This window comes from Scyliorhinus torazame, chromosome 25 (genome assembly GCF_047496885.1).
Source record: "Scyliorhinus torazame isolate Kashiwa2021f chromosome 25, sScyTor2.1, whole genome shotgun sequence".
Taxonomy (NCBI): domain Eukaryota; kingdom Metazoa; phylum Chordata; class Chondrichthyes; order Carcharhiniformes; family Scyliorhinidae; genus Scyliorhinus; species Scyliorhinus torazame.
In genome coordinates, this window is record NC_092731.1 from 37,503,700 (window position 1) to 37,529,566 (window position 25,867).

Below are 25,867 nucleotides of genomic sequence, written 5' to 3' on the forward strand. Positions count from 1 at the left end.
GCTGTTGCCAGCGCCCCCAGACTCGTACCCACACAAGATGCCATCTCCAGACTCTTCCATGCAGCCCCCTCCCCCTCCATCACCCACTTGCGCACCATTGTCGCATTGGCGGCCCAACAGAGGTTGGGCAGCACCAGTCCCCCCTATCTCTACTCCGCTCCAGGAACACCCTTCTCACCCTCGGGAGTCCCTCGCGCCCACACAAACCCTATTATACTTTTGTTAACCCGCCTGAAAAAAAGCCTTCGGGATAAACATGGGGAGGCACTGGAACAGGAACAAAATCCTTGGGAGCACCGTCATTTTGATTGACTGCACCCTACCCGCCAAGGACAGCGGCAACGTGTCCCACCTCTTGAACTCCTCCTCCATTTGCTCCACCAGCCTTGTAAAATTAAGCCGATGCAGGGCCCCCCAGCTCCTGGCCACCTGGACCCTCAAATACCTGAAGCTCCTCTCCATCCTTTTTAGTGGGAGCTCGCCAGTCCCCCTCTCCTGGTCCCCTGGATGAACTACGAACAGCTCGCTCTTCCCCATGTTGAGCTTGTACCCCGCAAAGTCCCCGAATTCCCGAAGAATCCTCATTACCTCCGGCATTCCTCCCACCGGGTCTGCCACAAACAGCAGCAGGTCGTCCACATAAAGCGACACCCTATGCTCCTCCCCACCCCGCACCAACCCCCTCCAGTTCCTTGACTCCCTTAGTGCCATAGCCAGGGGTTCAATCGCCAGTGCGAAGAGCAGGGGGGACAGGTGACACCCCTGTCTCGTCCCTCGGTGCAACCGAAAGTACTCGGACCTCCTCCTGTTTATGGCCACACTCGCCATCGGGACCTCATACAACAGCCTAACCCACCTGACAAACCCCTCCCCAAACCTGAGCCTCTTCAGCACCTCCCACAGGTACCCCCACTCTACCCCATCGAAGGTTTTCTCAGCGCCCAGCGCCACCACGATCTCCGCCTCCCCCTCCCTTGCCGGCATCATGATAACGTTCAAAAGCCTCCGCACATTGGCGTTCCAACTGTCTCCCCTTCACAAACCCTGTCTGGTCTTCATGGATGATCTGCGGCACACAATCCTCAATCCTCGTGGCTAAGACCTTCGCCAGCACCTTGGCATCTACATTTAGCAAGGAAATCGGTCTGTAAGACCCACATTGCAGGGGATCCTTGTCCCGCTTCAGGATCAAGGAGATCAGTGCCCGGGACATCGTCGGTGGCAAAGCCCCCCCCCTCCCTTGCCTCATTAAAGTACCTGACTAACAGCGGACCCAACAGGTCCATATATTTTTTATAGAATTCAACGGGGAAACCGTCTGGCCCCGGTGCCTTCCCCACCTGCATGCTTCCTATCCATTTGATCAGCTCCTCCAGACCAATCGGGGCCCCCAATCCCACCACCAGTCCCTCTTCCACCTCTGGGAACCTCAATTGGTCCAGGAAGCGGCCCATCCCTACCTCCTCCCGTGGGGGCTCGGATCGGTACAATTCCTCGTAGAAGTCCCTGAAGACCCCATATATGCCAACCCCACCCCGCACCACACTCCCTCCCTTGTCCTTGACTCCCCCGATCTCCCTAGCTGCATCCCGCTTCCGAAGTTGATGCGCCAGCATCCGGCTTGCCTTTTCCCCATACTCGTAAATCACCCCCTGGGCCTTCCTCCACTGCACCTCCGCCTTCCTGGTGGTCACCAGGTCGAATTCGGCCTGGAGGCTACGCCTCTTCCTCAACAATCCTTCCTCCGGCTCCTCCGCATACCTCCTTTCTACCCTCACCATCTCCCACACCAGCCTCTCCCTCTCCCCCCGCTCCTTGTGGGCCCTAATGGAGATCAGCTCTCCCCTCACCACCGCCTTCAGTGCCTCCCATACCATCCCCACTCAGACCTCCCCGTTGTCATTGTTCTCCAAGTAGCTCTCTATACTTTCACGGACCCGCTCGCTCACCTTCTCGTCTGCCAACAGCCCCACCTCCAAGCGCCACAGCGGGCGCTGGTCCCTCTCCTCCCCCATCTCCAAGTCCACCCAATGCGGGGCGTGGTCCGAAATGGTTATTGCCGAATACTCAGTATCCTCTACTCTCGCTATCAGCGCCCTACTCAAAATGAAAAAGTCGATTCGGGAATAAGCCTTATGGACATGTGAGAAGAATGAAAATTCCCCAGCCCCCGGCCTTGCAAATCTCCAAGGGTCCACCCTCCCATCTAGTCCATAAACCCCCTCAGCACTCTAGCCGCTGCCGGCTTCCTACCCGTCCTAGACCTGGAGCGATCCAGTGCCGGATCCAGCACCGTGTTAAAGTATCCCCCCATTATCAGGCCCCCCACTTCCAAGTCTGGGATCCGACCCAACATACGCCGCATAAAACCCGCATCGTCCCAGTTCGGGCATACACATTGACTAGTACCACCCTCTCTCCCTGCAACTTACCATTATGTACCTACCGCCATTATCTGCCACAATGCTCGACGCCTCGAATGACACCTTATTTCCCACCAAGATCGCCACCCCTCGATTTTTGGCATCCAGCCCCGAGTGAAACACCCGACCTACCCACCCTTTCCTCAATCTTACGTGGTCTGCCACCTTCAGGTGTGTCTCCTGGAGCATAACCACATCTGCCTTGAGCCCCTTCAGGTGCGCGAACACGCGGGCCCGCTTAACCGGCCCATTCAGTCCGCTTACATTCCAGGTTATCAGCTGGATCAGGGGGCTACCCACCCCACCCCCCTCCCCCGCCGACTAGCCATGACCCCTCCTCGGCCAGCCACGTGCCCGCACCCCACACCCGGCCCGTTCCCCACAGCGGCATACCCCCGTCTCGACCCCCCCCCCTCGCTCCAGCTCCTCCTTGACCATAGCAGCGGCAACTCGATTGCCCCCCCCCCCCCGCCCAGGACCCACCTTAGCTGATTTACTCCCCCCATTGCACTTCCGCAAGTCAGCTGACTCCTGCTGACCCTGGCCACTCCCGCCTCTCCTTCAACTCCTCCCATTGTATGGCACACCCTCCTCTCCCATTCCCCATCCAAAGGCTCTCCCCCTCCCCCTTCCATTCTAAGCGCGGGAAACAACCCTGTGCAGTGTAGGTTAACAAGGGCTGCCCCACCCACTCACATAACTGGTTGGCAGTTAAGTGTCAGTCACTTAAATCTACCTTGATCTAAAAGCAGGTGGGGGAGGGGAGTCAATTCAGGACAGTTTAAAAAGAGCAACTTGTAAACTCACTCCCAGTGAGTTCTCCCAGTGAGCCAGAGAAGACACAGTCAGAGTGGGACACAGCTAAGAGTGAGTTTGGGAATTTGAATCTAGGTGGGAATTCAAAGCTGGGTGGGGAGGAAGTGCTTTTTATCCCTGGTAAGTGACTGGTAAGTAGTGTTTCTGTTTCTTTTCATTGGTATATTTATTTATTTTTTTTCTTCGTTGTTTATTTATTTATTTAATTTTTGGAAATTGTAATTGTTGAAGTTAACCGAAGGTTGAAGACATGGCAGGAGATCTCAGACCCGTGTCATGCTCCTCGTGTGATGTGGGAGCTCAGGGACACGTCCACTGTCCCTGGCTCCTTCACGTGCAAGAAGTGTGTCCAGTTGCAGCTCCTGTTAGACCGCTTGACGGCTCTGGAGCTGCGGATGGACTCACTTTGTTGCATCCGCAATGCTGAGGACGTCGTGGATAGCACGTTTAGCGAGTTGGTCACACCGCAGGTGAAAGGTACTGAGGGAGATAGAAAATGGGTGACCAAAAGACAGAGCAAGAGTAGGAAGACAGTGCAGGTGTCCTCTGCGGTCATCTCCCTGTAAAACAGATATACCGCTTTGGATACTGTTGAGGGAGATGGCTCACCAGGGGAAGGCAGCAGCAGTCAGGTTCATGGCACTGTGGCTGGCTCTGCTGCGCAGCTAGGCAGGAAGAAGAATGGTAGGGCTATTGTGATAGGGGACTCAATTGTAAGGGGAATAGACAGGCGGTTCTGCGGATGCAATCGAGACTCCAGGATGGTATGTTGCCTCCCTGGTGCAAGGGTCAAGGATGTCTCGGAGATGCTGCAGGAAATTCTGGGGGGGGGGGGGGGGGTGAACAGCCAGCTGTCGTGGTGCACATAGGCACCAACGATATAGGTAAAAAACGGGACGAGGTCCTACAAGCTGAATTTAGGGAGCTAGGAGTTAAACTAAAAAGGACCTCAAAGGTAGTAATCTCAGGATTGCTACCAGTGCCACGAGCTAGTCAGAGTAGGAATGTCAGGATAGATTGGATGAATGCGTGGCTCGAGAGATGGTGCAAGGGGGAGGGATTCAAATTCCTGGGACATTGGAACCGGTTCTGGGGGAGGTGGACCAGTACAAACCGGACGGTCTGCACCTGGGCAGGACTGGAACCGATGTCCTGGGGGGGGGGGGGTTTGCTAGAGCTGTTGGGGAGAGTTTAAACTAATGTGGCAGGGGGATGGGAACCGATGCAGGAAGTTGGAAGGTAGTAAAACAGGGACATAAATACAAGGCAGTAAGGGGGAAAGTGTAAGGCAAAGAAGCCACAGTCAAAAATCAAAAAGGACGGCAGTACAAGGTACAGTGACTGAGGGGAGCTCAGTGAATAGGACCAGGACTACTAAAAGAAATAAAACGGGAAGTGAAAACATTAATGGTAAGCGACGCGGCAGGTTGTTACATGAAGATATGGGTTCAACGACAAGGAAAATTAGGAGAAAGGTTAAGAGGAAATATAACTTAGGAGAGATTACTGATCGAGGTGTTAAGATTTAGAACAGAGGTAAAAAAGCCAACATAAGTGTACTTTACCTGAATGCTCGTAGTATTCGGAATAAGGTAAATGAGTTGATGGCGCAAATCATCGTGAATGACAATGATTTAGTGGCCATTACTGAAACATGGTTAAAGGATGGTCACGACTGGGAGTTAAATATCCGAGGGCATCAAACTTTTCGGAAGAAAAGACTAGATGGTAAGGGAGGTGGTGTTGCTGTGTTATTTAAGGATGACATCCGGGCAACAGTAAGGGATGACATCGGTGCTATGGAGGATAAGGTTGAATCCATGTGGGTGGAAATCAGGAATAGTAAGGCGAAAAAGTCACTGATAGGAGTAATCTACAGGCCACCAAATAGTAACATTATGGTGGGGCAGGCAATAAACACAGAAATAACTGATGCATGTAGAAATGGTACAGCAGTTATCATGGGGGATTTTAATCTACATGTCGATTGGTTTAACCAGGTCGGTCAAGGCAGCCTTGAGGAGGAGTTTATAGAATGTATCCGCGAGTTTCCTAGAACAGTATGTAATGGAACCTACGAGGGAACAAGCGGTCCTAGATCTGGTCCAGTGTAATGAGACAGGATTGATTCAGGATCTCATAGTTAGGGATCCTCTCGGAAGGAGCAATCACAATATGGTGGAATTTAAAATACCGGTGAAGGGTGAGAAGGTAAAATCAAGCACGAGTGTTTTGTGCTTAAACAAAGGAGATTACAATGGGATGAGAGAAGAACTAGCTAAGGTAGACTGGGAGCAAAGATTTTATGGTGAAACAGTTGAGGAACAGTGGAGAACCTTCCAAGCGATTTTTCAGTGCTCAGCAAAGGTTTATACCAACAAAAAGGAAGGATGGTAAAAAGAGGGAAAATCGACCGTGGATATCTAAGGAAATAAGGGAGTGTATCAAATTGAAGGAAAAAGCATACAAAGTAGCAAAGAGTAGTGGGAGACTAGAGGACTGGGAAATCTTTAGGGGGCAACAGAAAGCTACTAAAAAAGCTATAAAGAAGAGTAAGATCGATTATGAGAGTAAACTTGCTCAGAATATAAAAACAGACAGTAAAAGTTTCTACAAATATATAAAACAAAAAAGAGTGGCTAAGGTAAATATTGGTCCTTTAGAGGATGAGAAGGGAGATTTAATAATGGGAGATGAGGAAATGGCTGAGGAACTGAACAGGTTTTTTGGGTTGGTCTTCACAGTGGAAGACACAAATAACATGCCAGTGACTGATGGAAATGACGCTATGACAGGTGAGGACCTTGAGAGGATTGTTATCACCAAGGAGGTAGTGATGGGCAAGCTAATGGGGCTAAAGGTAGACAAGTCTCCTGGACCTGATGGAATGCATCCCAGAGTGCTAAAAGAGATGGCTAGGGAAATTGCAAATGCGCTAGTGATAATTTGCCAAAATTCACTAGACTCTGGGGTGGTCCCGGCGGATTGGAAATTAGCAAACGTGACACCACTGTTTAAAAAAGGAGGTAGGCAGAAAGTGGGTAATTATAGGCCAGTGAGCTTAACTTCGGTAGTAGGGAAGATGCTGGAATCTATCATCAAGGAAGAAATAGCGAGGCATCTGGATGGAAATTGTCCCATTGGGCAGACGCAGCATGGGTTCATAAAGGGCAGGTCGTGCCTAACTAATTTAGTGGAATTTTTTGAGGACATTAACAGTGCAGTAGATAACGGGGAGCCAATGAATGTGATATATCTGGATTTCCAGAAAGCCTTTGACAAGGTGCCACACAAAAGGTTGCTGCATAAGATAAAGATGCATGGCATTAAGGGTAAAGTAGTAGCATGGATAGAGGATTGGTTGGCAATCAGTAGCTAGTGGTGTCCCTTAGGGATCAGTGTTGGGCCCACAACTGTTCACAATTTACATAGATGATTTGGAGTTGGGGACCAAGGGCAATGTGTCCAAGTTTGCAGACGACACTAAGATAAGTGCAGAGGATACTGGAAGTCTGCAGAGGGATTTGGATAGGCTAAGTGAATGGGCTAGGGTCTGGCAGATGGAATACAATGTTGACAAATGTGAGGTTATCCATTTTGGTAGGAACAACAGCAAAAGGGATTATTATTTAAATGATAAAATATTAAAACATGCTGCTGTGCAGAGAGACCTGGGTGTGCTAGTGCATGAGTCGCAAAAAGTTGGTTTACAGGTGCAACAGGTGATTAAGAAGGCAAATGGAACTTTGTCCTTCGTTGCTAGAGGGATGGAGTTTAAGACTAGGGAGGTTCTGCTGCAATGGTATAAGGTGTTAGTGAGGCCACACCTGGATTATTGTGTTCCGTTTTGGTCTCCTTACTTGAGAAAGGACGTACTGGCACTGGAGGGTGTGCAGAGGAGATTCATTAGGTTACTCCCAGAGCTAAAGGGGTTGGATTACGAGGAGAGGTTGAGTAGACTGGGACTGTACTCGTTGGAATTTAGAAGGATGAGGGGGGATCTTATAGAAACATATAAGATTATGAAGGGAATAGATAGGATAGATGCGGGCAGGTTGTTTCCACTGGCGAGTGAAAGCAGAACTAGGGGGCATAGCCTCAAAATAAGAGGAAGTAGATTTAGGACTGAGTTTAGGAGGAACTTCATCACCCAAAGGGCTGTCAATCTATGGAATTCCTTGCCCAGTGAAGCAGTGGAGGCCCCTTCATTGAATGTTTTTAAGATAAAGATAGATAGTTTTTTGAAGAATAAAGGGAATAAGGGTTATGGTGTTCGGGCCGGAAAGTGGAGCTGAGTCCATATGGCCTATTCCTGCTCCTAGTTCTTATGTTCCCCGCCCCGGCCCCGCCCCCCCAAAGTCTTCAGCACGGAAAAAAGCCCGCGCTTTCCACCAACCAGGCCCCGCCATCTCTGACGCAGCTCCTTTTGCAGGCCCGGTCACCTCACCCCTGACTCGGGCCTGCCCCTCCCCCGCGGGGCCCCATCTCACCGCCGTCCATCCCCCTGTTCCGTTTACCTACCCCCCCTCCAAGAGCCCCCCCCCGACCAACCCAACCAAAACAGTGCCCAACCCACCCCAGCCACCCTCACCAACACGAAAGAGAAAAACACAGAGAAAAAAAACCCCGGAGCAATACAAAGGCCCCCACCTCGAAAAAAAATAAACATAACATATCAACCGCAGTCCCCAATCGCCCATCCCGACCCTCAATCTGTGTCCAACTTCTCGGCCTGAACAAAGGCCCACGCCTCCTCTGTAGACTCAAAATAATGGTGCCGGTCCTTGTAGATAACCCACAATCGCGCCGGCTGCAACATGCCAAACTTCACCCCCTTCTTGTGCAGCACCGCCTTCGCTCGATTGTACCCGGCCCTCCTCTTCGCCACCTCCGCACTCCAGTCCTGGTATATTCGAACCTCCGCGTTCTCCCACCTGCTGCTCCTCTCCTTCTTGGCCCACCTGAGCACACAGTCCCGATCGACGAACCGATGGAACCTCACCAGCACCGCCTGCGGAGGCTCGTTAGCCTTGGGCCTCCTCGCCAGCACTCTATGGGCCCCTTCCAGCTCCAGGGATCCCTGGAAGGACCCCGCTCCCATCAGTGAGTTCAACATGGTGACCACATAGGCCCCCACGTCCGGCCCCTCCAGCCCCTCCGGGAGGCCCAGAATCCGCAGATTCTTCCGCCTCGACCGATTCTCCATCTGCTCGAACCGCTCCTGATATTTCTTGTGGAGTGCCTCGTGCGCCACCACCTTTACCGCCAGGCCTAAGATCTCGTCCTCATTGTCAGACATCTTTTGTCGAGCCTCGCGGATCGCCACCCCCTGGGCCGTCTGTGTCTCCAGCAGCTTATCAATAGAAGCCTTCATCGGCCCTAGCAGGTCCGTTTTAATCTCTCTGAAGCAGCGCTGGATACCCTCCTGCTGCTCCTCCGCCCACTGCATCCACGCTGCCTGGTCTCCGCCCGCCGCCATTTTGTTCTTCTACCCTCGCACCTTCTTCGGGTCCACCACCACCATTTTTGTCGCCCCGCTCCTAGTTGAAGCCATATACTGACGGGGAGCTGTTATAAACTCCTTCCCACACCGGGAAACGTCACAAAAGTACCGCTGGGGCCCTGAAAAGAGATCAAAAGTCCGTTTTTGCGGGACTTAGCTCCGCATAGCCGCAACCGGAAGTCAATTCCTTGGTGTCCATGATTGTCATGGAACTGACAAATGATCTGGTTCCTGTCCTGGCTGGGAACTATGCAAATGCCATCCTTTAAAATCACACCGTCGTGTGTGCTGACTGCGTTTTTAAACTTGTCGTACGGGGCTGGGAAGGTTCCCTTTAAATCCTCCCTGAGTTTCTCGTCCTCGTTCTAGGCCTTCGCTAAATCCTGAATGTTGATCTGCGAGACCTGAACTGCGTGTACTGGGGTGCTTTCGGTGGAGTTCCAAAAATAACCATGCTTGGAGCCTGCCTTCGCTAGGGCGTCTGCTTTAACGTTACCAGGGGGAGGAAGACCGGTGATGACTGCGAACCTTAATTATTCCGTATTTCCTATCCTTCGCTGTCTCTAAGATATGGCGGAGTAATGGGCTGAGGGTAGGGGTTTACCGTCCGCGGAAACAAATCCTCGTTTCCCAGAGTGGTAGGAACTCTGCCAAACTATTACAGACATACAAGCTGTCTGAATAGATGCCTGCTGGGGTCGGGAACGAGTCTGGGTGGTCTATAATATATGCAATCCCTGCCAGCTCTGCTGCCTGCGAGCCTAAGTGTCCTGGCAACTGTAAGGAAATTTCATCTAGGGCGCGTCCCTGCGTGTGCTCTACATATATACCGCAACCGGTAATTTTCTTTCCATTTAACACTGTGGATGAGCCATCCACATAAATCTTCAGGGGTGCGCACGTGCCTGTGGGCTGGGGTCTCTGGGGTGTACTATCTGTTTTTCTGGGGGGTGTTTTAGGAATAAACGGGCCTGTGTTGTGTTTCGTGGTGATGATCTCACATTCATGAGGGGTGCCTGTATACTGCAAATTATCGGCAAGGAAGGTGTGGGTTTTGGTTCTCTTTACCGTGATGTCCCGTCCCTGGAAAAGTCCAACGGGCTGCGCGGATTTGGCTGACTGCGCCATCCTTAAGTCGGCCGTCTAACAATAGCTGTGTCGGGGTGTGTTCTGTGAGAATGGTGATGGGGTTGAGTCCTGTAATGTAGGCGAAGTATTGTACTGCCCAAAAAAACTGCAAGCAGGTGCCTTTCACAGGCAGAAAATCCTTGCTCTACGGGGTTTAACATGCGTGAGGCATGTGCTACGGGGCGTAATTGGTCATGGCGTTCCTGGAGGAGCACAGCCGAAAGGGTTCGGTCGTTGCTTGCTACTTCGATAGCATACGGGGAATGTGGATATGGGATCTGTAGTACGGGGGCTGTGCTGAGTGCTCTTTTTAAAGTGTCCACGGCATCTGTATGCTGTGGAAGCCATTCCCAAGGTGCCTGCTTCTTGAGAAGTTCGGAAAGGGGCGCTGCTTTAGTGGCGAAACTGCCAATATGGTTTCGGCAGTAGCCAACCAGTCCTAAAAATGACCGGAGGGCTGAGACATTGTGGGGAAGGGGCAATTTGACGATGGAGTCAATTCTCTTGTGCTCAATCTCGCGTTTACCATGTGTGATCACTGCTCCCAAGTAAATCACTTTTTCTTGCAAAATCTTGGCCTTCTTGGGGTTGACTTTACAACCAATGTCTTGTAGGAGTGCTCGGAGTTTGGCAAGAAGCGAAATGTGCTCTCCCTTTGTGTCTACAAGTCGTCTACATACTGGACCTGACAATCGGGGCGGGAAAATTTTGCTAAACCATTTGCCAGCTATCGGTGGAAAATGGAGGGGGAGTTGTGGAAGTCACGTCCACGTGTACTGTTGCCCTTGGAAAGTAAAGGCGAATTTGTACTGGCACGCTTTAGCCAATGGAATGGACCAGAAGCCATTACTAATGTCCAAAACCGAATTTTGTTTTGACTGGAGTCCCTGTTTGAGCATGGTCTCGGGACTCGTGGCTACGGTGGGAGCTGCTGCTGGGGTTACTGTGTTTAGTTCTCGTTAATCAATGGTCAGTCACTATGATCCATCCGGTTTCCTGACGGGCCAAATTGGGGCGTTGTTTGTGGAGGCTACTGATCGGTGTACGCCTTGATCCAACAAACTCTCTATGACTTTGGAGATTTCTCCCTCTGCTTTCTGGGGAAATCCGTACTGCTTCTGGGGTTTAGGGTCGGGACCTGTAACGTTCACAAAGCCAGCCAAACTGCCACAGTCGTGCTTGTGCTGTGCAAATGCTGCTTTATGTTCCTGCAGGACTGCCCTAACCTGTTTGTCTGCACTAATGGCTCGAGGGTCGAACCAGAAGTCTCCTACTGAGCTAATCCTATTTACGTATTCTCCTACTGTGAGCGTGGCGGGGGTTTGTGCTGCCTTTGCCATTTTCCATACACACTTGTTAACTGGGTCAAAAGAACGGTTATGGGAGCTCATGAAATTGATCCCAAGGATATGTTCCGCTGTCTCGGGCAGATCAATTAAAACTACGGGGTGCTTAGTCGCGATGTTACCTATTTGTATTGCTATAGGGGCTGTGATGTGTCCCTGTTGTAAATGGCCTGTAAAGCCGCTGAGTGTGCTGATGTCTGTTGTGGGCCACGTATCTCGCTGAAACATCGTGGAGGAATTGAGTGTGGTGCGGGACCCTCCTGTGTCCCAAAGAAATTCTACGGGTTGTCCCCGGACTTTGCCTGCTACTACCGGTCTACCGGACTTGTCCCAAAGGGTGTCGCAGACCCAAGTTGGGGAGCCCGAATACCGTCATTCGGTGCCGTTCATGTCTGCATTCGCTGAACGGGCGCTAACGCTATGGATCGGCTTTGCCCTATTCCTGTTTATGTTGCCTATCTGATGGTTTCTCTGCTGCTTTTGGGGCGTGTTGCACTCTCATGCAAAATGTCCTAGCTGTCCATAATTATAACATTCTTGAGGTTTTGGCTGGGGTTGGCTGTTCCTGCCCTCATTTACCCATGCGGGGTTCTGGTGTCCTTTAACTGGGTTCATTTCTGCCTGCTCTTCATCGGGTGTTATCAATGCGGTTTTGCCTGCAATTTATTGCTGCCAAGCGCGGGACAATCTCTTCAAAACCCATTTTTCATTATGGGCCTCATCTGAGGGTTCATAATTTGCGCAAGCTTTTCGTCCTGCTTCTGTGGAGTGGGAAACTAGAATTCGGGTCCATTTGACCATATTATCTGGGGACAAATGGGCGCGGGCTAACTCTCCAAAAACTGCGGTGAAGTGTATCCACAAGCGCCAGCAAACGCTGTGGGGTGCTCGGTCTTCTTTTGCCTACACTTATTTAGGCCTTCTACGGGGTCTCCTCTGTTAAAGCCGATCGGATCAAGGATCGCTGTGTGCATCTCTTGGAGTGTGCCTCCTCCTACATTCTGTGGGTCGGGAAGAGCTGCTACGAAGGGCTTAAAACTGAGAGCTTCACTTGCTCCTTTTCGTCCAGGCCGTACATGGTAACCTGTTGTTTGACGTTCGCGAAAAATTGGTGGGGGTCTGATGTGGGAAGGAACGGTGTAATTTTTCCACACAAGTCCCGTAATTGGGTCACGGTTAACGGGGTTGTGTAAAGGAAATCTGCTTCTTCTTCTCCTGCGGCCCTGCGTTGTGTGGTTACAGGGTTCATGGAGGTGTGTTCTGCCTGTTCGGTTGGGGCGCTTTCCTTTTCTGGTGTTTTTCCTGCGTACATGTCCCATGTACGTATCTATGGGCAGTCTCGTTCAATTCCTGCCAGTCGGGGATGTTTTCTTGATCTAACTGGGGTCCGAATGTACTCTGAAATCCATTTTGCACGGAAAGCAGAGATTGCAATTCTGCAATTTGCTTCCGGCACTTTGCGTGGTCTACGGAGCTCTGCCTTTGTTCCGTTGTGGAAGTATGGAGTGCTCGTAGGGCTGCTTTTAAATCATTGCACTGTTTCTGCAATTTCTCAACTTGCTGTTCTGTTTCTTGTCTTACCAAGACCGCACGTTGCGTGTACTGGTAGGCCTTATCATATTGCGTCTGAAAACTGTTCAAATGCGCGAGACAAGACTGATGTGCCCTCTTGGCATCATCCACCTCTCTGTCCCTTGCTGCTGACTGCTCTTTTAAATCTCAATTCCCTTTCTCCACCTCACTCACATCTACGTCACTGGTTCTGTCTCTCTCCTCTATCTGTCTACGGAGCGTCCTAACAAACTCCTCTGTGCCTCGTAATTGTGCCAAACAGGACACGATTGCCATCGGCTTGCGAGCTTTTCCCAAGCTCTTCTTGTGTATCTCTGACAGGTTCTCCCACCAAGTATGTCCTATACTCCCGGGTCCTGTTTCCTCATTATTGCAGAACTCACTCCAAAGGGGCCATCCTTTCCCTTTCCTGATCTCATCTTCCCAAACAGGACACTGTCCTACTCTACTGGTCGCTGCGACCTCAAATTCCTGGGGGTTCATAAGGCGTTCCATTGCCTTCATTGCCATTCTCTCTATCTAGTTTCTCTACTAAATTTGGAACAGGGGGTGATAAAGTGGTGATGTAAACACGGGTACGGCTTACACTAATTTCCGGCCTACAAAATTCCCGACAGTTTTACACAACAAAATCTCTCAGGTTTATCTTATATCCCTGTTAGTACGCATGCATTAACACACTTCCAAATCTCAGAGGCTTGATCAGTACTGTTTTGACGCTTGTAATTTTTCTGTTTCCAATTGAATTCTCAATTCAAATTTTGGGTTCTCTCGGAGCGGTTAGGCCACTTCTCAGTCGAGTCCCGTCAGATGTCGCCAGTAAATGTTGCTAATGTTTGGTTGGCTCTTAATTTGGCTCTGTTTAATCACGTTTGCTCAAGAGTCGCCAGGTATCTTTCGACACTGCCACAAGGTTCAGAACCGAATACTGATCAATGACTCGATACACCAGTTAGTAAGTTCAAAAGCAATGCTCATTTATTTACACAGTCAAATCTACTCGTGCATAAACTCTACAAACTAAACTACCACTATTACTAAAGCCTATACTTAGCTTCGAGTGCCCACTCAGTCAGAGGAACAATGGCCGTTGCTCGGTTCGGAGGCTGCTGGGTTGAGCTGTTTACAGGGTAGCAACTAAGAGTCTCTATCTCGTAGCGTGCGTTGACTTGGGACTTACTTGGTCTGGTGCAGCTGCTAGGCAGGTCTCTCTCTTTGGTGAGAGCCAAAGCCAAAGGAGGAAGATTCTCCCTTGGGGCTTTTATACTGAAAAGGGCTTTGTGCGCTTTTGGGTGGGCCTTGAACTTGGCCTCAACTAATTGGGTCTTTCCCAATCATCTGTATCGATTTTCCTCCAATAGAGGGGTGGTTCCCTGATCGCTGGGCGTGTCCTGGTGACTGTCAGTCTGTTGTGTCTTAGCCTCTTCTGGCGCCGGGGAGTCTGCCTTAACATTGTTTCTAAATGTTTCCCTTTTGTCCCCGGAGATGGCTTGTTAGTATGTAGATTGCTTGGTAGTTTCTGTCCTGTCAGAGAGTTTAAGGTTCTAATCAACAGACAGAGCTTGCACCTGCTTGTTTCTTAGCATTGTCCAATTTTCCTTGCATTCTTTGCAAGTGTCCATTTTGTAATCGGGACGTGGCCATCCCAGATGGCTACAATGGACAAGTTTTTAGAGATAAATTGGGAAGTACTAAAATGGCTGTACATGATGTAGATGTGGGAAATGCTGTTCCTATCAAACAACATTCATATAGACTTAATCCTTTAAAATTGGCACAGGTTAAAAAAGAGATTGAGAGTATGCTTAAAAATGGCATAATTGAAGTGGGTTGCAGCCAATGGACCTCACCCATAGTGATGGTACCTAGACCAGAAGGTACCCAACGGTTGTGTGTGGACTACAGAAAGGTTAATGCAGTTACAAGAACGGACTCTTATCCTATTCCACGTTTGAGTGATTGCATTGAGAAATTGGGACAATCTGCTTTTATTTTCAACTTCCAGAAATGGAAAGAACATTTAAAACATCGTATGGAGTTCTTCGATCGACTTCAGGGGGCGGGTTTGGTGATGAACCTAGCCGAAAGTGAATTTGAAGAAGCTCAAATCACTTTCCTTGCGGAGTTTCCGTTATCCTCAATGCGAAGGGAAATAATGCGATTTCTTAGCCTGAATGGCTTTGATCGAACAGTTGTGCAAAAGTTTTGTGGTGTGATTACTCCACTGATGGACTTGCTAAAGAAACCTAAAAAAATTCAATGGACAACGGACTTTCAACATGCATTTGACTGCCTGAAAGCTGTGATCACCAATGCTCCTGTATTGGCGAATTGCAAGGGACTCTGTGGTCAGATTGAACTAAAGTATCTGATTCTAAAGAAAATGGCGAGGAGTAGAGGAATGGATGGATCGTGCAGAGACTTTGTTCAAAGAGGCTGTCAATCGGGAAGAATTTCGGTTGGAGGAGGAAGCGCAAAGAAAAATGGACTATATTATTATACCTGTTTGCATGTGTTGTTTTTTTTTTTAAAAACAAAAACATATATTTGCTGTGTACATTTCTTAGTGGATGGTGCAAAAGTGAAAAATGAAACCATCTTGAAGTTGATGGTTTATTTTTCTTTGTTGGGGGGAGGTGTCATGAAATGAAAATCGCTTATTGTCACGAGTAGGCTTCAATGAAGTTACTGTGAAAAGCCCCTAGTCGCCACATTCCGGCGCCTGTTCGGGGAGACTGGTACGGGAATTGAACTGTGCTGCTGGCCTGCCTTGGTCTGCTTTAAAAGCCAGCGATTTTGCCCAGTGAGCTAAACCGGCCCCTGCGAGAGTGCCTTTAAGAACTGGATGTTTAAGCAATGTACCTTTAAGAAAACAGTGATGTCTTAGAGTGGGTGGAGTTCAGCTCAGTTCTGCCATTTTGAAGTTTCAGTTTTGAAAAGTGCCTGGCTGTTTTGCTGTGAGCTGATTAAAAGGAGAAAGCCAGTTTGAAAAACCAGCTTGAGAAGTTCTGGTTTGCTGTGAGTTGCTTGGAGGGAGAAGCCAGTTGGAAAAAGCAGTTTGTGTATGTCTGTGTGTTTCCAGAGAGCTGGAGGAAGAAAGCTGGAGCTGAAGTCAACCAAGCTAATATGTCTCTGCCATTCTACAGAAAATATATATATCCTTTAACCTGATGTGATACTGTTTAAAGGTGTTAAGTCTCTTGGAAGTTTGAAGGAACATTTTAAGGAATTATTTACTGTTGCAATATTTTCTGAGTTATCTTTGAAGTAAGGGGTGTTAAGAGATCCAATGTTTATTTGAGATGTTGAATTCATGGAATAAAGTGTTTTGTGTTTAAAAACCCACGTGTCCATAATTGTAATCCCACACCGAGGGAACAAGCCGCGTGCTCGGAAAAGCAACAAATCCATTATAGGGAGAGGTTGGTTGAACTCCATGATACATGTTGGGGTTCTGAAAACGCCTCACCCAGAACACTCCTCCTCACCGTGAGTCGAGTTCTGATTTCCTCCCCCTCACCGCGAGTTGGTTTCTGATTTCCTCCCCCTCACTGCGAGTTCGGTTCTGATTTCCTCCCCCTCACTGCGAGTTGGTTTCTGATTTCCTCCCCCTCACTGCGAGTTGGATTCTGATTTCCTCCCCCTCACTGCGAGTTGGATTCTGATTTCCTCCCCTCAATGCGAGTTGGGTTCTGATTTCCTCCCCCTCACTGCGAGTTGGATTCTGATTTCCTCCCCCTCACTGCGAGTTGGGTTCTGATTTCCTCACACTCACTGCGAGTTGCTTTCTGATTTCCTCCCCCTCACCGCAAGTTGGTTTCTGATTTCCTCCCCCTCACTGCGAGTTGGTTTCTGATTTCCTCCCCCTCACCGCGAGTTGGTTTCTGATTTCCTCCCCTCACCGCGAGTTGGTTTCTGATTTCCTCCCCTCACTGCGAGTTGGTTTCTGATTTCCTCCCCTCACTGCGAGTTGGTTTCTGATTTCCACCCCCTCACTGCGAGTTGGGTTCTGATTTCCTCCCCCTCACTGCGAGTTGGATTCTGATTTCCTCCCCCTCACTGCGAGTTGGATTCTGATTTCCTCCCCCTCACCGCGAGTTGGTTTCTGATTTCCTCCCCCTCACTGCGAGTTGGGTTCTGATTTACTTCCCCTCACTGCGAGTTGGTTTCTGATTTCCTCCCCCTCACTGCGAGTTGGGTTCTGATTTCCTCCCCCTCACTGCGAGTTGGACTCTGATTTCCTCCCCCTCACTGCGAGTTGGTTTCTGATTTCCTCCCCCTCACTGCGAGTTGGTTTCTGATTTCCTCTCCCTCACTGCGAGTTGGGTTCTGATTTCCTCCCCCTCACTGCGAGTTGGATTCTGATTTCCTTCCCCTCACTGCGAGTTGGTTTCTGATTTCCTCCCCCTCACTGCGAGTTGGTTTCTGATTTCCTCCCCCTCACTGTGAGTTGGTTTCTGATTTCCTCCCCCTCACCGCGAGTTGGTTTCTGATTTCCTTCCCCTCACCGCGAGTTGGATTCTGATTTCCTCCCCCTCACCGCGAGTTGGATTCTGATTTCCTCCCCCTCACTGCGAGTTGGTTTCTGATTTCCTCTCCCTCACTGCGAGTTGGTTTCTGATTTCCTCCCCCTCACTGCGAGTTGGGTTCTGATTTCCTCTCCCTCACTGCGAGTTGGGTTCTGATTTCCTCCCCCTCACTGCGAGTTGGTTTCTGATTTCCTCCCCCTCACGGCGAGTTGGATTCTGATTTCCTCCCCCTCACTGCGAGTTGGATTCTGATTTCCTCCCCCTCACCGCGATTTGGGCTCTGATTTCCTCCCCCTCACCGCGAGTTGGTTTCTGATTTCCTCCCCTCACTGCGAGTTGGGCTCTGATTTCCTCCCCCTCACTGCGAGTTGGTTTCTGATTTCCTCCCCCTCACTGCGAGTTGGGCTCTGATTTCCTCCCCCTCACTGCGAGTTGGTTTCTGATTTCCTCCCCCTCACCGCGAGTTGGTTTCTGATTTCCTCCCCCTCACTGCGAGTTGGTTTCTGATTTCCTCCCCCTCACTGCGAGTTGGTTTCTGATTTCCTCTCCCTCACCGCGAGTTGGTTTCTGATTTCCTCCCCCTCACGGCGAGTTGGATTCTGATTTCCTCCCCCTCACTGTGAGTTGGATTCTGATTTCCTCCCCCTCACCGCGAGTTGGGCTCTGATTTCCTCCCCCTCACCGCGAGTTGGTTTCTGATTTCCTCTCCCTCACTGCGAGTTGGATTCTGATTTCCTCCCCCTCACCGCGAGTTGGTTTCTGATTTCCTCCCCCTCACTGCGAGTTGGTTTCTGATTTCCTCCCCCTCACTGCGAGTTGGTTTCTGATTTCCTCTCCCTCACCGCGAGTTGGTTTCTGATTTCCTCCCCCTCACGGCGAGTTGGATTCTGATTTCCTCCCCCTCACTGTGAGTTGGATTCTGATTTCCTCCCCCTCACCGCGAGTTGGGCTCTGATTTCCTCCCCCTCACCGCGAGTTGGTTTCTGATTTCCTCTCCCTCACTGCGAGTTGGATTCTGATTTAGTCCCCCTCACCGCGAGTTGGTTTCTGATTTCCTCCCCTCACTGCGAGTTGGTTTCTGATTTCCTCCCCCTCACCGCGAGTTGGTTTCTGATTTCCTCCCCCTCACTGCGAGTTGGTTTCTGATTTCCTCTCCCTCACCGCGAGTTGGTTTCTGATTTCCTCCCCCTCACTGCGAGTTGGATTCTGATTTCCTCCCCCTCACTGCGAGTTGGTTTCTGATTTCCTCCCCCTCACTGCGAGTTGGTTTCTGATTTCCTCCCCATCACCGCGAGTTGGGTTCTGATTTCCTCCCCCTCACCGCGAGTTGGGTTCTGATTTCCTCCCCCTCACTGCGAGTTGGTTTCTGATTTCCTCCCCCTCACCGCGAGTTGGGCTCTGATTTCCTCCCCCTCACTGCGAGTTGGGTTCTGATTTCCTCTCCCTCACTGCGAGTTGGGTTCTGATTTCCTCCCCCTCACTGCGAGTTGGTTTCTGATTTCCTCCCCCTCACGGCGAGTTGGATTCGGATTTCCTCCCCCTCACTGCGAGTTGGGTTCTGATTTCCTCCCCCTCACTGCGAGTTGGGCTCTGATTTCCTCCCCCTCACTGCGAGTTGGTTTCTGATTTCCTCCCCCTCACTGCGAGTTGGATTCTGATTTCCTCCCCCTCACTGCGAGTTGGTTTCTGATTTCCTCCCCCTCACTGCGAGTTGGTTTCTGATTTCCTCCCCCTCACTGCGAGTTGGATTCTGATTTCCTCCCCCTCACTGCGAGTTGGGTTCTGATTTCCTCCCCCTCACTGCGAGTTGGGCTCTGATTTCCTCCCCCTCACTGCGAGTTGGTTTCTGATTTCCTCCCCCTCACTGCGAGTTGGTTTCTGATTTCCTCCCCCTCACCGGGAGTTGGTTTCTGATTTCCTCCCCCTCACTGCGAGTTGGTTTCTGATTTCCTCTCCCTCACCGCAAGTTGGATTCTGATTTCCTCCCCCTCACTGCGAGTTGGTTTCTGATTTCCTCCCCCTCACTGCGAGTTGGGTTCTGATTTCCTCCCCCTCACGGCGAGTTGGATTCTGATTTTGTTCCCCTCACTGCGAGTTGGTTTCTGATTTCCTCTCCCTCACCGCGAGTTGGATTCTGATTTCCTCCCCCTCACCGCGAGTTGGTTTCTGATTTCCTCCCCCTCACCGCGAGTTGGTTTCTGATTTCCTCCCCCTCACTGCGAGTTGGTTTCTGATTTCCTCTCCCTCACCGCGAGTTGGTTTCTGATTTCCTCCCCCTCACTGCGAGTTGGTTTCTGATTTCCTCCCCCTCACCGCGAGTTGGATTCTGATTTCCTCCCCCTCACCGCGAGTTGGTTTCTGATTTCCTCCCCCTCACCGCGAGTTGGGTTCTGATTTCCTCCCCCTCACCGCGAGTTGGGTTCTGATTTCCTCCCCCTCACTGCGAGTTGGGTTCTGATTTCCTCCCCCTCACTGCGAGTTGGTTTCTGATTTCCTCCCCCTCACCGCGAGTTGGTTTCTGATTTCCTCCCCCTCACCGCGAGTTGGTTTCTGATTTCCTCCCCCTCACCGCAAGTTGGGCTCTGATTTCCTCCCCCTCACCGCGAGTTGGTTTCTGATTTCCTCCCCCTCACCGCAAGTTGGTTTCTGATTTCCTCACCCTCAACGCGAGTTGGTTTCTGATTTCCTCCCCCTCACCGCGAGTTGGGCTCTGATTTCCTCCACCTCACCGCGAGTTGGTTTCTGATTTCCTCCCCCTCACCGCAAGTTGGGTTCTGATTTCCTCACCCTCACCGCGAGTTGTTTCTGATTTCCTCCCCCTCACCGCGAGTTGGTTTCTGATTTCCTCCCCCTCACCGCGAGTTGGTTTCTGATTTCCTCCCCCTCACCGCGAGTTGGATTCTGATTTCCTCCCCCTCACCGCAAGTTGGTTTCTGATTTCCTCACCCTCACCGCGAGTTGGTTTCTGATTTGCTCACCCTCACCGCGAGTTGGTTTCTGATTTCCTCTCCCTCACTGCGAGTTGGTTTCTGATTTCCTCACCCTCACCGCGAGTTGGATTCTGATTTCCTCACCCTCACCGCGAGTTGGATTCTGATTTCCTCCCCCTCACCGCGAGTTGGTTTCTGATTTCCTCACCCTCACCGCGAGTTGGTTTCTGATTTCCTCCCCCTCACCGCGAGTTGGTTTCTGATTTCCTCCCCCTCACCGCAAGTTGGGCTCTGATTTCCTCCCCCTCACCGCGAGTTGGTTTCTGATTTCCTCCCCCTCACCGCGAGTTGGTTTCTGATTTCCTCCCCCTCACCGCGAGTTGGTTTCTGATTTCCTCCCCCTCACCGCGAGTTGGTTTCTGATTTCCTCCCCCTCACTGCGAGTTGGATTCTGATTTCCTCTCCCTCAATGCGAGTTGGGTTCTGATTTTGTCCCCCTCACTGCGAGTTGGTTTCTGATTTCCTCCCTCTCACTGCGAGTTGGGTTCTGATTTTGTCCCCCTCACTGCGACTTGGTTTCTGATTTCCTCCCCCTCACCGCGAGTTGGTTTCTGATTTCCTCCCCCTCACCGCGAGTTGGTTTCTGATTTCCTCCCCCTCACTGCGAGTTGGTTTCTGATTTCCTCCCCCTCACTGCGAGTTGGTTTCTGATTTCCTCCCCCTCACCGCGAGTTGGTTTCTGATTTCCTCCCCCTCACCGCGAGTTGGTTTCTGATTTCCTCCCCCTCACCGCGAGTTGGTTTCTGATTTCCTCCCCCTCACTGCGAGTTGGGTTCTGATTTCCTCCCCCTCACTGTGAGTTGGTTTCTGATTTCCTCCCCCTCACCGCGAGTTGGGCTCTGATTTCCTCCCCCTCACCGCGAGTTGGTTTCTGATTTCCTCCCCCTCACCGCGAGTTGGTTTCGGATTTCCTCCCCTCACTGCGAGTTGGTTTCTGATTTCCTCTCCCTCACTGCGAGTTGGATTCTGATTTCCTCACCCTCACTGCGAGTTGGTTTCTGATTTCCTCCCCCTCACCGCGAGTTGGTTTCTGATTTCCTCCCCCTCACCGCGAGTTGGTTTCTGATTTCCTCCCCTCACTGCGAGTTGGTTTCTGATTTCCTCCCCCTCACTGCGAGTTGGTTTCTGATATCCTCCCCCTCACTGCGAGTTGGTTTCTGATTTCCTCTCCCTCACTGCGAGTTGGATTCTGATTTCCTCCCCCTCACTGCGAGTTGGTTTCTGATTTCCTCTCCCTCACCGCGAGTTGGATTCTGATTTCCTCCCCCTCACTGCGAGTTGGTTTCTGATTTCCTCCCCCTCACCGCGAGTTGGATTCTGATTTCCTCCCCCTCACCGCGAGTTGGGTTCTGATTTCCTCCCCCTAACTGCGAGTTGGGTTCTGATTTCCTCCCCCTCACTGCGAGTTGGGTTCTGATTTCCTCCCCCTCACTGCGAGTTGAGTTCTGATTTCCTCCCCCTCACTGCGAGTTGGTTTCTGATTTCCTCTCCCTCACCGCGAGTTGGATTCTGATTTCCTCTCCCTCACCGCGAGTTGGATTCTGATTTACTCCCCCTCACTGCGAGTTGGTTTCTGATTTCCTCACCCTCACTGTGAGTTGGGTTCTGATTTCCTCCCCCTCACTGCGAGTTGGATTCTGATTTCCTCCCCCTCACTGCGAGTTGATTTCTGATTTCCTCTCCCTCACCGCGAGTTAGGTTCTGATTTCCTCCCCCTCACGGCGAGTTGGTTTCTGATTTCCTCCCCTCACTGCGAGTTGGATTCTGATTTCCTCTCCCTCACTGCGAGTTGGTTTCTGATTTCCTCTCCCTCACTGCGAGTTGGGTTCTGATTTCCTCTCCCTCACCGCGAGTTGGTTTCTGATTTCCTCTCCCTCACTGCGAGTTGGATTCTGATTTCCTCCCCCTCACTGCGAGTTGGTTTCTGATTTCCTCCCCCTCACTGCGAGTTGGATTCTGATTTCCTCTCCCTCACTGCGAGTTGGTTTCTGATTTCCTCCCCCTCACTGCGAGTTGGATTCTGATTTCCTCCCACTCACCGCGAGTTGGATTCTGATTTCCTCCCCCTCACCGCGAGTTGGATTCTGATTTCCTCCCCCTCACTGCGAGTTGGATTCTGATTTCCTCCCCCTCACTGCGAGTTGGATTCTGATTTCCTCCCCCTCACGGCGAGTTGGGCTCTGATTTCCTCCTCCTCACGGCGAGTTAGGTTCGGATTTCCTCTCCCTCACCGCGAGTTGGTTTCTGATTTCCTCCCCCTCACTGCGAGTTGGATTCTGATTTCCTCCCCCTCACTGCGAGTTGGTTTCTGATTTCCTCCCCCTCACTGCGAGTTGGGCTCTGATTTCCTCCCCCTCACTGCGAGTTGGATTCTTATTTCCTCCCCCTCACTGCGAGTTGGTTTCTGATTTCCTCCCCCTCACCGCGAGTTGGTTTCTGATTTCCTCCCCCTCACTCCGAGTTGGGTTCTGATTTCATCTCCCTCACCGCGAGTTGGTTTCTGATTTCCTCCCCCTCACTGCGAGTTGGATTCTGATTTCCTCCCCCTCACTGCGAGTTGGTTTCTGATTTCCTCTCCCTCACTGCGAGTTGGGTTCTGATTTCCTCCCCCTCACTGCGAGTTGGTTTCTGATTTCCTCCCCCTCACTGCGAGTTTGTTTCTGATTTCCTCCCCCACACCGCAAGTTGGTTTCTGATTTCCTCCCCCCTCACTGCGAGTTGGTTTCTGATTTCCTCCCCCTCACTGCGAGTTGGTTTCTGATTTCCTCCCCCTCACCGCAAGTTGGTTTCTGATTTCCTCCCCCTCACTGCGAGTTGGTTTCTGATTTCCTCCCCCTCACCGCGAGTTGGTTTCTGATTTCCTCCCCCTCACCGCGAGTTGGTTTCTGATTTCCTCCCCCTCACTGCGAGTTGGGTCATGATTTCCTCCCCCTCACCGCGAGTTGGGCTCTGATTTCCTCCCCATCAGTGCGAGTTGGTTTCTGATTTCCTCACCCTCACTGTGAGTTGGGTTCTGATTTCCTCCCCCTCACTGCGAGTTGGATTCTGATTTCCTCCCCCTCACTGCGAGTTGGTTTCTGATTTCCTCTCCCTCACCGCGAATTAGGTTCTGATTTCCTCCCCCTCACGGCGAGTTGGTTTCTGATTTCCTCCCCTCACTGCGAGTTGGATTCTGATTTCCTCTCCCTCACTGCGAGTTGGTTTCTGATTTCCTCTCCCTCACTGCGAGTTGGGTTCTGATTTCCTCTCCCTCACCGCGAGTTGGTTTCTGATTTCCTCTCCCTCACTGCGAGTTGGATTCTGATTTCCTCCCCCTCACTGCGAGTTGGTTTCTGATTTCCTCCCCCTCACTGCGAGTTGGATTCTGATTTCCTCTCCCTCACTGCGAGTTGGTTTCTGATTTCCTCCCCCTCACTGCGAGTTGGATTCTGATTTCCTCCCCCTCACCGCGAGTTGGATTCTGATTTCCTCCCCCTCACCGCGAGTTGGATTCTGATTTCCTCCCCCTCACTGCGAGTTGGATTCTGATTTCCTCCCCCTCACCGCGAGTTGGATTCTGATTTCCTCCCCCTCACGGCGAGTTGGGCTCTGATTTCCTCCCCCTCACGGCGAGTTAGGTTCTGATTTCCTCTCCCTCACCGCGAGTTGGTTTCTGATTTCCTCCCCCTCACCGCGAGTTGGATTCTGATTTCCTCCCCCTCACTGCGAGTTGGTTTCTGATTTCCTCCCCCTCACTGCGAGTTGGGCTCTGATTTCCTCCCCCTCACTGCGAGTTGGATTCTTATTTCCTCCCCCTCACTGCGAGTTGGTTTCTGATTTCCTCCCCCTCACCGCGAGTTGGTTTCTGATTTCCTCCCCCTCACCGCGAGTTGGTTTCTGATTTCCTCCCCCTCACCGCGAGTTGGTTTCTGATTTCCTCCCCTCACCGCGAGTTGGTTTCTGATTTCCTCCCCCTCACTGCGAGTTGGGTTCTGATTTCCTCTCCCTCACCGCGAGTTGGTTTCTGATTTCCTCCCCCTCACTGCGAGTTGGATTCTGATTTCCTCCCCCTCACTGCGAGTTGGTTTCTGATTTCCTCTCCCTCACTGCGAGTTGGGTTCTGATTTCCTCCCCCTCACTGCGAGTTGGTTTCTGATTTCCTCCCCCTCACTGCGAGTTGGTTTCTGAATTCCTCCCCCACACCGCAAGTTGGTTTCTGATTTCCTCCCCCTCACTGCGAGTTGGTTTCTGATTTCCTCCCCCTCACTGCGAGTTGGTTTCTGATTTCCTCCCCCTCACCGCAAGTTGGTTTCTGATTTCCTCCCCCTCACCGCGAGTTGGTTTCCGATTTCCTCCCCCTCACCGCAAGTTGGTTTCTGATTTCCTCCCCCTCACTGCGAGTTGGTTTCTGATTTCCTCCCCCTCACTGCGAGTTGGGTTCTGATTTCCTCCCCCTCACCGCGAGTTGGTTTCTGATTTCCTCCCCCTCACCGCAAGTTGGTTTCTGATTTCCTCCCCCTCACCGCAAGTTGGTTTCTGATTTCCTCCCCCTCACCGCGAGTTGGATTCTGATTTCCTCCCCCTCACTGCGAGTTGGTTTCTGATTTCCTCTCCCTCACTGCGAGTTGGTTTCTGATTTCCTCCCCCTCACTGCGAGTTGGTTTCTGATTTCCTCCCCCTCACTGCGAGTTGGTTTCTGATTTCCTCCCCCTCACGGCGAGTTGGGTTCGGATTTCCTCCCCCTCACTGCGAGTTGGGTTCTGATTTCCTCCCCCTCACTGCGAGTTGGTTTCTGATTTCCTCCCCCTCACCGCGAGTTGGTTTCTGATTTCCTCCCCCTCACTGCGAGTTGGGTTCTGATTTCCTCCCCCTCACTGCGAGTTGGGTTCTGATTTCCTCCCCCTCACTGCGAGTTGGTTTCTGATTTCCTCCCCCTCACTGCGAGGAGGGTTCTGATTTCCTCCCCCTCACTGCGAGGAGGGTTCTGATTTCCTCCCCCTCACTGCGAGTTGGGTTCTGATTTCCTCTACCTCACTGCCCAAGAATGATTAGTGAAATGATATTTCTCACCTGTTGGTCGCATTCACTCTCAGTGTCTACTGTTTGGGCTGTGTCAGAGACACTGACGTTGCATTCATTTGTGTATGTCATGCGGTAACTGTTGAAATATGGAAGATTAGTTACCATAAGTTATAGATAGCCTCGTGGTTTGATAGTTCAAATCCCACTCTGACTCTGAAACCTGGCAGTGCCTGGGCTGGCATCAGTAAATGACCAGAGGGAACGGAGCCTGTTCCACCTTATTGGTGTGGCTGACATGTAACCCCAATTTCACACGTGGTGGATATTAAATAACTTAAGGCGAACTAAGGGCGGTGTTGCCCACATTCCAAGATCACACAATTGCAGGAAGTCCAGAAAAGGTTTCCTAGAATCATAGAATTTACAGTGCTGAAGGAGGCCATTCGGCCCATCGAGTTTGCACCAGCCCTTGGAAAGAGCACACCACCTAAGCCCACAACTCCACCCCATCCCCATAACCCCACCCAACCTTTTTGGACACAAAGGGGCAATTTAGCAT

At 51.1% G+C, this 25,867-nt stretch overlaps 1 protein-coding gene across 3 annotated transcripts in view; it reads right to left on the bottom strand.

Annotated features, from left to right (window-relative positions):
* Positions 1 to 25,867, bottom strand: part of LOC140402489 (uncharacterized) — a 143,076-nt gene that overhangs the window by 19,943 nt on the left and 97,266 nt on the right. For all 3 annotated transcript variants that reach the window (XM_072490320.1, XM_072490321.1, XR_011938144.1), the window contains one exon: positions 25,357 to 25,444. In XM_072490320.1, the coding sequence (XP_072346421.1) occupies positions 25,357 to 25,444 (88 nt within the window). Of the gene's footprint in view, positions 1 to 25,356; positions 25,445 to 25,867 lie in introns of those variants that run through there.